Source organism: Macaca mulatta, chromosome 9, assembly GCF_049350105.2.
Source record: "Macaca mulatta isolate MMU2019108-1 chromosome 9, T2T-MMU8v2.0, whole genome shotgun sequence".
In the NCBI taxonomy this organism is placed as follows: Eukaryota; Metazoa; Chordata; class Mammalia; order Primates; family Cercopithecidae; genus Macaca; species Macaca mulatta.
Window position 1 is genome coordinate 25,824,567 of NC_133414.1, and position 12,469 is coordinate 25,837,035.

Below are 12,469 nucleotides of genomic sequence, written 5' to 3' on the forward strand. Positions count from 1 at the left end.
CAAATAATAAAAATCTTAATGGAGACTAGGTGCGGCAGGTCACGCCTGTAATCCTAGCACTTTGGGAGGCCAAGGCAGGTGGATCACATGAGGTCAGGAGTTCAAGAGTACTCAAAGTACTCAAAGCCTGGCCAACATGGTGAAACCCCATCTCTGCTAAAAATACAAAAATTAGCCAGGCATGTTGGAGCGCACCTGTAGTCCCAGCTATTCAGGAGGCTGAGGCACGAGAATTGCTTGAACCCAGGAGGCGGAGGTTGTAGTGAGTTGAGATCATGCCACTGCACTCTGGCAATCAATCAATCAATCAATACAATGGAACACTTAAGGGCAATGTTATTTTCCGGTAATTTTCACAACTGATACTTTGACCCACTAGGTCTTTAGTTTTCTCTATCTAACCCTTCTGATGAACTTTTCCCCCTTGCCATATTATTTTTCCAGATTAATAGAGATGGCATTGGACATATTTTCAACATGATTAATAATAGTCTATTTTCCCACTTTCTTTAAAATGTCTTTTGCAGACAAGGAGCCCCAAACTGTCTCACAGTCCTCAACCACCCAGTCTGGGTGACCCGGTCGAGCATTTATCAGAGACGTCCGCTGATTCTTTGGAAGCCATGTCTGAGGGGGATGCTCCAACCCCTTTTTCCAGAGGCAGCCGGACTCGCGCGAGCCTTCCCGTGGTGAGGTCAACCAACCAGACGAAAGAAAGATCTCTGGGTAAGCTTTAGAAGGCAGTTTCTGATGCCCTTTTCTTACTGAATGCGTGTCTTGTTATACTTCTGAACCTATACCCTTTCATTCAACATTCATTTGATATTGATTTGCAAATACTCCAGTACTGGGAAACTTCATTGGTTTAATATCAAGCATTGAGGATTTGCCTGATGGGTAATCAGATCAAGTGCAAGCTGGCTTTGAGTCTGGGCACATTCAGAAGTGGTTGGGATTAGTAATTCAAGCCAAGGGGCTAGTAGTATTTTACCTATGTTCCTGCTACTATACAGCAGGAGTCCCCAGTCCCCAGGCCATGGACCACTACCAGTCCTGTGGCCCGTTAGGAACCAGACCACACAGCAAGAGGTGAGCAGAGGATGAGCGAGGGTTACTGCCTGAGCTCCGCCTCCTGTCAGATCAACTGTGGCATCAGCTTCTCATAGGAGCTGAACCCTATTGTGAACTGCACGAGTGAGGGATCTAGGTTGCATGTTCTTATGAGAATCTAACTAATGCCTGATGATCCGAGATGGAACAGTTTCATCCCGAAACCAGTCCCTGGTGCCAAAAAAATTGTCTTTCACGAAACCAGTCCCTGGTGCCAAAAAAATTGGGGACCACTGGTCTACAGTAAATTGTGAGGAACTGGCCACAGAATGATCCTCTTGTCACTTTGCAAACCTCTTCTCCAGTCCCAGAAGCCAGGACAGTTGGCATTTTTACCCAGTGCTGTGGGTTTCCACCAGCCCTGCTGCACCTATCTGGTAATTCAGTGGAGGAGATGAGTGGCTCCACGACAAAAAGGGACAACATGGCCAGCATCTCCATGACTATTCATAAGAACCTTGAACACGAGGCTGTTTCCACTACCGCGTGAAAGGATAGAGGGGCTTGGTGTGTGTAGTACACAGCTTTTCTGAAAGGTAGAAGGATTCTTTTTATGCTTTTACCACATATCATTTCCTTTTTTTGTGTTGGAAGTTCACTTCCTATCTTGCTTGGCTTTTTAAATTTCTTTTTCTTTTTTTTTTTTTTTTTTTTTTGGCCCTTTAACAAAATAGACAAGTCGTGAGGATTTGGACCTCTCTGTCAACTGGGCAGATGTTTCTTATGCTTCACTGCCATGTTGAGGTTCTGATTCGGGTACCTGTGTTTACAAACAGATGGGCTTGGGGCTAAGAGGGGACAGGAAAAGGGTCAAAATGCAAAAGCCTTCAGAGTCTGGCGCATGCAAAAGACAGCTGAACTCCGCCATGTAAAACTGAGCAAATGCCTTGCTGGGAGGAGAAGAAAGAAGAAGATAGATATGAGAGAAGGTGTCCTGATTTTGTTTCCTTAGCTGCAGATAATGACCCAAGCAGACTGGATTCAGACATTGTCCTAGCTGTCCTAAAAGAAACCTGACCGGGCGCGGTGGCTCACGCCTGTAATCCCAGCACTTTGGGAGGCCAAGGTGGGTGGATCACGAGGTCAGGAGATTGAGACCATCCTGGCTAACACGGTGAAACCCCATCTCCAGTAAAAATACAAAAAATTAGCCAGGCGTGGTGGCAGGCGCCTGTAGTCCCAGCCACTCAGGAGGCTGAGACCGGAGAATGGCGTGAACCTGGGAAACAGAGCTTGCGGTAAGCCAAGATCGTGCCACTGCACTCTGGCCTGGGCAACAGAGCAAGACTCCATCAAAAAAAAACACACCCACAACTTTGTTATTATTTGTATTATCAATGTGAATATTTAACATTAAATTTTGTGTACTTGATCTTAGTAATCTAAGGTCCTCGTTGTGTAAATGAGAGAAGACCACAGAAAATGTGCTTTTTGTTGATGTGTGTGTTTGCTTGTTTGAGCTCACACAGTTAATTAAATGGCAGCAGTGGGAAGTGCAGGGCTTCAGTTCCCATTAACATCATCTTACAAATGAAGGGACAAGGACACACACAGGAGGGACACACCCAAGGAGCATCATGGGCCAAGACAGTGTCAAGATGACACAGGCTTCCACACCATCACCAGGCTGGGGTTTTCTTTCTGGATTCAAGAAATTTGTGGCTTCTTTTTTTTTTTTTTTTTTTCTTGAGACAGAGTTTTGCTCTGTCACCCAGGCTGGAGTGCAGTGGCATGATCATGACTCACTACAGCCTCGACGTCCCAGGTTCAAGGGATCCTCCCATCTCAGCCTTCTGAGTAGATGGGACGACAGGCACGCACCCAGACACCTGACTAATTTTTTATTTTTTGTAGAGGCAGGGTCTCACTATGTTGCCCAGGCTGGTCTGGAACTCCTGGACTCAAGTAATCCTCCCACCTCGACCTCACAAAATGCTGGGATTATAGGCATAAGCCAGCACGCCTGGCCTGAAACTTGTGCTTTCTTAACTCCACTCACGCTTAGGAGCCAGGCAAGGAACGGGATTTCTCCTTTGTGCTTGAAGGAAATGAGTGAAGCTCAGGTCTCTGTAAAGATAACCTCGGCTTTGCAAACCAAAATGAAGATAAGAATAAATGCCTCTCCGCCTCCCCCCGTACCTGGGGAACTTTGACTCTGTCGGATAATGGATCTTTTGTCTTAAAGGAAGGAATTTCCTCTGCAGCCAAGAACGGTTGGCAGTGCAGGTTGAGACTTGCTGGGTTCAGGAACCAAGCCTTGGGGCAGAGAGACTGCAGGAGCTAAGGCCGGCTTGCCCAAGGAATGGCTGAGGGTGGCGGGTGTTTTTGCACAGGGGTGGCCACGCTTCTGCAAATTGCTCCGTTTTACTCAGCATCCTTTGCTGTAGAGTGCCGGTGTGCTGTCACAGCAGGCTGAAAAATGCATCTGACCTGTTTATTCTGCCCTCCCTGTGAGGGGCTTTTTGACCTGTCATTTTTCACTGCTCCTGGATAGAAACAAAGGAACACAGTAAGAGGAGAGGAGACAAATGAGCAGTTTCTTGCCAGCGCGAAGGGAAGCTCTGGTTCCAGAAAATGAGGCTGGCACTGGGCCAGCTGGGTTGATGTTGCCCTTGACCGCCTCTTTGTGGCCGATTGAGGAATGTCCCCCAAGCCGCACCTGGCCCTTATGGCGTAATCCAGTTGAACCTGGACGGGAAATAGAAAGGAAAATGTGAGTCACAGCAAGTGCAAATGCAGTCTCCCTCCCAGAGGCCTTGCTCAGCTTAGTCTTTGGGAAACTCCCCGCCTCCTGGCCTTATTTAACACACAGACGCACGGGTTCCTGGGATAAACAGTGCTCCCCAGAGAGCCCCGGCCATGAGCAGGGGTGTCTCCCAGCACCTGGGTGGCCCAGAAGCACAGCTGCAACTCTATGGGGCCTCAGATATGCAGACTGGATACTTTGAACTGTAACCCCCTGGAAACCCACTGTTGATGCCATCTGGAAGCCCTGGGTGTCTTTTGGGATCTGTACCTTGTCACTTTATCTCAATCCACACAGAGTTTTAAGTTCTCCCATGAAGCCCTGTTGATCTTGCCTTTGTTTAAAATGTTGATGGTTTGTTCATCATGGATTTTTTTTATCATTTTATTTTTTGAGAGCAACTTTTTAGGTTTGTAACAAGATCAAGGAGAAAATACAGACAGTTCCCATACACCCTTGGCCTCCACGCATGCACAGCCCCCACCTTGATCAGCATCCCCTACTAAAGTGGTACATTTGTTACGGTCAATGAAATGAGACCAACACATTGATATCACCCAGAGTCCATAGTTTACTTTGGGGTTCACTCTTGGTGTTGTGCATTCTGTGGATTTGAACAAAGGTCATGACGTGTATCCACCATTATAGTATTATACAGAATGGTTTCACTTGCCCTAAAAATCCTCTGTGCTCTGCCTATTCATCCCTTCCTCCTGGCTAACCACTCACCAACTGCTCATCTTTTCATTGTCTCCATAGTTTTGCCTTTTACAGAATGTCTTGTAGTTGGAATCCCATGGCATGTAGCCTTTTCATATTGGCTTCTTCCACTTAATAATATGCATTTATGTTTTCTCCATATATTTTTATGGTTGGATAGCTCATTTCTTTTTCACATCTGAATAATCTGTTTTTATGTTGTGTTGTGTTGTGTTGTGTTGTGTTGTGTTATGTTGTGTTTTGAGACAAGGTCTCATTCTGTCACCCAGGCTGGAGTGCAGTGGTGCAATCACAACTCACTGCAGCCTCAACCTGAGGCATAGATGAGTCTCCCACCTCAGCTTCCTGAATAGCTGGGACTACAGACATGTGCCACCATGCCTGGCTAAGTTTTTTGTACATACAGGGTTTCATCTTATTACCCAGGGTGGTCTCGAACTCCTGGGCTCAAGCAGTCTGCCCACCTCTGCCTCCCAAAGTGCTGGGATTACAGGTGTGAGCTACCACGCCCAGCCTGAATAATATTCTATAGTCTGGATATACTACAGTTTATTTGTCTATTCACCTTCCAAAGGATATTGTGGTTGCTTCCAAGTCTTGCCAATTATAAATAATGCTCTATAAACATTCACGTGCAGGTATTTGTGTGAACATACATTGCAGTTCCTCTGGGTAGATACCAAGGAACATGATTGCTGGATTACCTGGGAGGCTGCTATTTAGTTTTGTTTTGTCATGGGTTATTGCATTAATTTTGCTTTTTAAAAATATTGCACAAAGACATTCTTTATCATGGTAACTGAGCTTTTGGGAGATCCTTAAATTTTGCACTGGAAGTATGTGCCTTGCTGACCTCACCCCAGTTCCGGCCCCTCATGTCACCCCAGGCGCATCAGATACTGTTACTGCCAGTCCCCAGCCACAGGGCCTGGAGGAAGGAGAGTGAGGAAAGCCCAGCTCCCGGCCTGTACTCTGGCGCATGGTGCCACAGTTTGTCACTGGAGTCCTTCCCCAGCTCAGGCAGCACAGAAAGGCACCTTGAGGGTGGAGCCAGGACAAGATGAAATCCTCACACCACTCCAGCTCCTGAGAAGGGAGGAAACCTTCCCTCACTTCAGTCTGCCTGTGCCTGGAGATAAACCTGCCTGACTCTTAGTTTCTCCACTTGAATAATTTCTCATTTCTATTGCTTCAGTGTATTTGGGGGCTGAGAGAAATGCAGGAAGGCTGAGCATGGTGCATTTCGCAGATGCTGTTAGAAGACATGCAAGAGAGAGAATGGGGAACAGTGGCCATGTTTTGGACCCGTCATATACATCACTGGTGTCTGTGTAATGGTCTCTCTTGGGTGCTGTCCTGGGATGCAAGGTGTCTACTTCTCATTTGAGAGAAGCATTTTACCATTCAGACAGAGCCAAGTGACAGCAACACAGAAGTCCTTTCTGAGGCTGAGAGCCTAGAAATTTACAAAGAAGAAAGGTAAAGAAAGAAATTGATGGGTTCAGCAGCACGGACTCACCCCATCGCCAGGTTCCAACAACCTATCGTGTCTAAATCTCTACTTCCACAGTGGTTGGTTCCCTGCCCTTTCCTCTCATCCAGAGCAAATTCTTTTCAATGGAATTTATGCCACTTCTCCTTTACTCTCTCTTCAGTGAAAACAGAGAAGACCAGGAGAAAGGAAGACTAAAAAGTAAAATGAAAACCGCCTTCCAATAGAATTTGGTTGCAGAAATAATTTCCGTGAAAAATGGTCCTGCTGATATTAGGTCTGGAGTCTTAATGATGGAGTAGTTTCCTTTTAATCATGGTGCTGTCTTAGAAATGCCTGTCTGGAATGTGACCATGGGCGGGGGCTGGTGTCTGGCCGCTGCGTAGTCGGCCTTCGGGGAAAGGGTAGCCACAAGATGTTCCCACTCTTCTGTGAGCCCTCAGGAATTTGAAAATAAAACTCATGTGAAAACAGGAACAACAGCAGCAACTTCTTGATGCAGACAGATTCCTTTATTGACCATATTCTGAATGCATGACTTTAGAAAAGAGACCTCACTGACCAGCCCAGCAGCCAAAGGTGTTCCCATTTCCATAACAAACTGCCTCTGAAACACTCAGACTGAAAAATCAAAAATGATCTTAAATGGCATAGGAGGATTTTAGACTGGTTAGAGGGGGAAGTCCCCCGGCGGGGTGCATTATTGAACATCTATGTGGCTGTTCTTTCATTCCAACATGATTAACTTTGAGGCTTATCATTCCCTATGGGAATTTAAGGAAAAGAAGTCTCATAATTGCCAGAATCTTCCATCCTGTGTACATGCAAGGCTGAGTAGGAAATCAGGGCAAAGGAATTGAGGAATTGTCTATCTCTAAAGATGAAAACAAAGGAGGAAACAACTGTAAGACTAATGTGAGACTGTCTGAATGTGAACAGTTATTTCTTGAATATTCAAAGATTTATTTATTTATTTATTTTAGAGACAGGGTCTTGCTCTGTTGCCCAGGCTGGAGTACAGTGCCACAAACAAAACTCACTGCAGCCTTGAACTCCTTGACTCAAGCAATCCTCCCACCTCATCCTCTGAGTAGCTGGGACTACAAGTGTACACCACCATGCCCAGCTAATTTTTCTGTTTTTAATTTTTTTTAGAAACGGAGTCTCGCTGTGTTTTCTTCTGGTCTCAAACTCCTAACCTCAAGTGATCTTCCCACATTGGCCTCCTAAAATGCTGGGATTACAGGCATGGGCCATGGCACCTGGCCCAAAAGATAAATGAATTTTAAAGAAATAAAAAGAACTATTGCTCTGTAGAGTAAGTGAGGCCAGGCGCAGTGGCTCATGCCTGTAATCCCAGCACTTTGGGAGGCTGAGACCGGTGGATCACAAGGTCAGGAGATCAAGACCATCCTGGTTAACGCAGTGAAACCCCGTCTCTACTAAAAATACAAAAAAATTAGCCGGGTGTGGTGGCAGGCACCTGTGTTCCCAGCTACTCGGGAGGCTGAGGCAGCAGAATGGCATGAACCCAGGAGGTGGAGCTTGCAGTGAGCCAAGATCGCGCCACTGCACTCCAGCCTGGGTAACAGAAAGAGACTCTGTCTCAAAAAAAAAAAAAAAAAAAAAGAGTAAGTGAAGCATTTATTAAATTTGTTTTTCTAAGGGCTTGTAGTGATTGAAAGGTAACACTGTAAAAACAAAAACTTGCAGTAGAGAATTTCATAGCAGGTCAGTAAGTTCATGGTCAGGCTCTTAGGCTGCTAGCATAGAAAATGTCAGAGCAGGCAGAGATACAACAAAAAAAGAGAATTTTAGACCAATATCCCTGATGAACATCGATGCAAAAATCCTCAATAAAATACTGGCAAACCGAATCCAGCAGCACATCAAAAAGCTTATCCACACGATCAAGTTGGCTTCATCCCTGGGATGCAAGGCTGGTTCAACATATGCAAATCAATAAACGTAATCCATCAAATAAACAGAACCAAAGAGAAAAACCACATGATTATCTCAATAGACGCAGAAAAGGCCTTTGGCAAAATGCAATAGCCCTTCATGCTAAAAACTCTCAAAAACGAGATATTGATGGGACATATCTCAAAATAATAAGAGCTATTTATGACAAACTCACAGCCAATATCATACTGAATGGGCAAAAAACAGAAGCATTCCCTTTGAAAACTGGCACAATGCAGGGATGCCTTCTCTCACCACTCCTATTCAACATAGTGTTGGAAGTTCTGGCCAGGGCAATCAGGCAAGAGAAAGAAATCAAGGATGTTTGGTTAGGAAAGAAGAAATCAAATTGTCCCTGTTTGCAGATGACATGATTGTATATTTAGAAAACCCCATCATCTCAGCCCCAAATCTCCTTAAGCTGATAAGCACCTTCAGCAAAGTCTCAGGATACAAAACCAATGTGCAAAAATCACAAGCATTCTTATATACCAATAACGGCAAACAGAGAGCCAAACTATGAGTGAACTCTCACTCACAATTGCTTCAAAGAGAATAAAATACCTAGGAATCCAACTTACAAAGGATGTGAAGGACTTCTTCAAGGAGAACTATAAATGACTGCTCAATGAAACAAAAGAGGACACAAACAAATGGAACAACATTCCATTTTCATGGATAGGAAGAATCAATATTGTGAAAGTGGCCATCCTGCCCAAGGTAATTTTTAGATTCAATGCCATCCCCATCAAGCTACCAATGACTTTCTTCACAGAATTGGAAAAAACTACTTTAAAGTTCATATGAAACCAAAAAAGAGCCCGCATTGCCAAGACAATCCTAAGCCAAAAGAACAAAGCTGGAGGCATCATGCTACCTGACTTCAAACTACACTACAAGGCTACAGTAACCAAAGCAGCATGGTACTGGTACCAAAACAGAGATATAGACCAATGGAACAGAACAGAGCCCTCAGAAATAATACCACACATCTACAACCATCTCATCTTTGACAAACCTGACAAAAACAAGCAATGGGGAAAGGATTCCCTATTTAATAAATGGTGCTGGGAAAACTGGCTAGCCATATGTAGAAAGCTGAAACTGTATCCCTTCCTTACACCTTTTACAAAAATTAATTCAAGATGGATTAAAGACTTAAATGTTAGACCTAAAACCATAAAAACCCTAGAAGAAAACCTAGGCAATCCCATTCAGGACGTAGGCATGGGCGAGGACTTCATGTCTAAAATACCAAAAGCAGTGGCAACAAAAGCCAAAATAGACAAATGGGATCTAGTTAAACTAAAGAGCTTCTGCACAGCAAAAGAAACTACCATCAGAGTGAACAGGCAACCTACAGAATGGGAAAAATTTTTTTACAATCTACCCATCTGACAAAGGGCTAATATCCAGAATCTACAAAGAACTTAAACAAATTTACAAGAAAAAAATCAACCCCATCAAAAAGTGGGCAAAGGATATGAACAGACACTTCTCAAAAGAAGACATTTATGCAGCCAACAGACACATGAAAAAATGCTCATCATCACTGGCCATCAGAGAAATGCAAATCAAAACCACAATGAGATACCATCTCACACCAGTTAGAATGGTGATCATTAAAAAGTTAGGAAACAACAAGTGCTGGAGAGGATGTGGAGAAATAGGAACACTTTTACACTGTTGAGGGGAGTGTAAACTAGTTCAACCATTGTGGAAGACAGTGTGGCGATTCCTCAAGGATCTAGAACTAGAAATACCATTTGACTCAGCCATCCCATTACTGGGTATATACCCAAAGGATTATAAATCATGCTGCTATAAAGACACATGCACACGTATGTTTACTGCAGCACTATTCACAATACCAAAGACTTGGAACCAACCCAAATGTCCATCAATGACAGACTGGACTAAGAAAATGTGGCACATATATACCATGGAATACTATGCAGCCATAAAAAAGGATGGGTTCATGTCCTTTGTAGGGACATGGCTGAAGCTGGAAACCATCATTCTGAGCAAACTATCACAAGGACAGAAAACCAAACGTCGCATGTTCTCACTCATAGGTGGGAATTGAACAGTGAGATCACTTGGACACAGGGTGGGGAACATCACCCAATGGGGTCTGTTGTGGGGTGGGAGGATGGGGTAGGGATAGCATTAGGAGATATACCTAATGTAAATGACAAGTTAATGGGTGCAGCACACCAACATGGCACATGTATACATATGTAACAAACCTGCACCTTGTGCACATGTGCCCTAGAACGTAAAGTATAATTTAAAAAAAGAAAAGAAAAGAAAATGCAACAACAACAACAAAACTGTCAGATCATTCTCTCTAGCATCAGAACCAGCTCCCTGGCCTAAGTAGCTGGGAGTGAGTGGATAGGGTGCCTGGCTGGAATCACCCATACCACTCTCTTCCTAGTGCACCTGCTGCTACCACTGAGGCTGGAAAGCAGAATCATTCTGGGATATCCAATGGGCTGGGGTCTGGAAGGTGAGAAGCAAGGCAGTTGTGAAGGCTTGGGCGTTTTTTTTTTTTTTTTCCAGCATCATTTGCCAAGGTCCCAGGGCACGGCCAACAGCTCGATCGGGTTGAGACTGCTGGGGCAGGCATCCATCTCTCTAGCCCTGAAGTGTAGGTGAGGCCCAACTCTGCATCAGTGCTGGCAGCTTCCAATCAAGGCAGCATGGCTTTGCAATCACACCTGACCAGAGTTTAAGGAAGCCTCCTCTTTACCAAACCAGGTCTATAGTCACCCAGTTTTACTGTGAAGATTCAGTCCAGTGATTCTGCAAGCCATTTAATAAATCCATTTTTTTAACTGGCTGAACCAGTTCAGTTCTCTGCAACTGATCTCTGACTGCACAGGGCCCTAACTTATTATATTTGTAGATATTGTAGTGCTGCCTGTTCTGTGTGTTTCAGGAAATAGGACAAGTGCTGGCAGGTATAGGTTGATGACTTTTGGAGGCTTGGCAGTGAGCTGGAAGTGTGGTTTTCAAACTATGTTCTAGAGAACATGGAAGTTCTATATTATAAATACTGCAATTTCATGTAAGATCTCATTTGAAAAATGAGCTGATGCTAAACTAGTAAAAAAAAAATACAGTAAAGTAAAACCGATACACAATAAAAATTAAATAGGCCAGTAGTATGGGAAAAAAATGGAGGGAGGGAGGGAAGGAAGGAAGAACGGATGGACGGACGGATGGAAGGAAGGAAGGAAGGGAAGGAAGGGTTATGAGGAAATTTCAGAAGAGAGGGAGAAAGGGAGGGAGGGAGGCAGGGAGGGAAGGAAATGAATAAATGTCCTTTATACTCAGCAGGAGTACTTAAATACTTTAATTTGCTAAAATATTATCTCTTAGTTTTCTCGCACTTGATGTAATGAATGTCCTGAGAGGTAGTTTTGTAAAAACTGAATCAATCTTTAAATAAAATGTGGATTTGGGGCTGAGAATTAACCATAGTAAGGAATATGTCAAAAATGTCTTCAGTATAGTGAAATATGCTTTTGTGATATAAGCATCTCTCCACTTTGTTCTTTATCAACTAGGATTTTCATATATAAGGTTTGCTGAAAACAAGGCAGCATTTGTCCAGGTTTGCTAACTTGGCTCCCAATTCACCCATAAGAAAGAATATTCTTGTAAAAGATCGTGTGGATTCATGATGCATTTGTGCTTACTTTAAAAAACAAAGTTGGGCCGGGTGCCGTGGCTCACGCCTCTAATCCCAGCACTTTGGGAGGCCAAGGCGGGCGGATCACGAGGTCAGGAGATTGACACCATCCTGGCTAACATGGTGAAACCCCGCCTCTACTAAAAATACAAAAATAATGAGCCAGGCGTGGTGGCAGGCGCCTGTAGTGCCAGCCGCTTGGGAGGCTGAGGCAGGAGAATGTCGTGAATCCGGGAGGCGGAGCTTGCAGTGAGCCCAGATCGCGCCACTGCACCCAGCCTGCAGCCTGGGCTAGAGTGCGAGACTCCGTCCCAAAAAAAATAAAAATAAAAAATAATGAAAAAAAAAAAAAAGTTGGTCAGATATCCTTAGGAATCTCTTGCGATTAAAATTCCTGGATTGAAACTCTAGAAGAGATTTCTTAAACTTTGAAGCAATTGTTTAGTTAATAGGGACCTGAGAGATTCTATGCCCTTTACCAAATATATATATATATATCCTAGAAGATAAATATATATATATATATCTTCTAGGATTACTTTGCAGATGGGACATGGGTAAAAAAGCATGGACTGAAGTGAGGAGAACATATGATGAATGACAAGGGTGTGAACCCTCAGGCACCATTATTTTAGAGGGTCTTTCAGTGGTCAGGGACTATGATGAGGAAACCGTCTTAGCAGTGAGAGAGGTCTTAGAGAAGATTTAGATTCTCCTGTTTCGTGTGTGTGTGTGTGTG

At 44.0% G+C, this 12,469-nt stretch overlaps 1 protein-coding gene across 30 annotated transcripts in view; it reads left to right on the top strand.

The window, feature by feature from the left end:
- KIAA1217 overlaps window positions 1–12,469 on the top strand; it is an 839,292-nt gene that overhangs the window by 670,438 nt on the left and 156,385 nt on the right. For all 30 annotated transcript variants that reach the window (XM_077945978.1, XM_077945980.1, XM_077945965.1 and 27 more), the window contains one exon: window positions 528–726. In XM_077945978.1, the coding sequence (XP_077802104.1) occupies window positions 528–726 (199 nt within the window). The remainder of the gene's footprint in view (window positions 1–527; window positions 727–12,469) is intronic.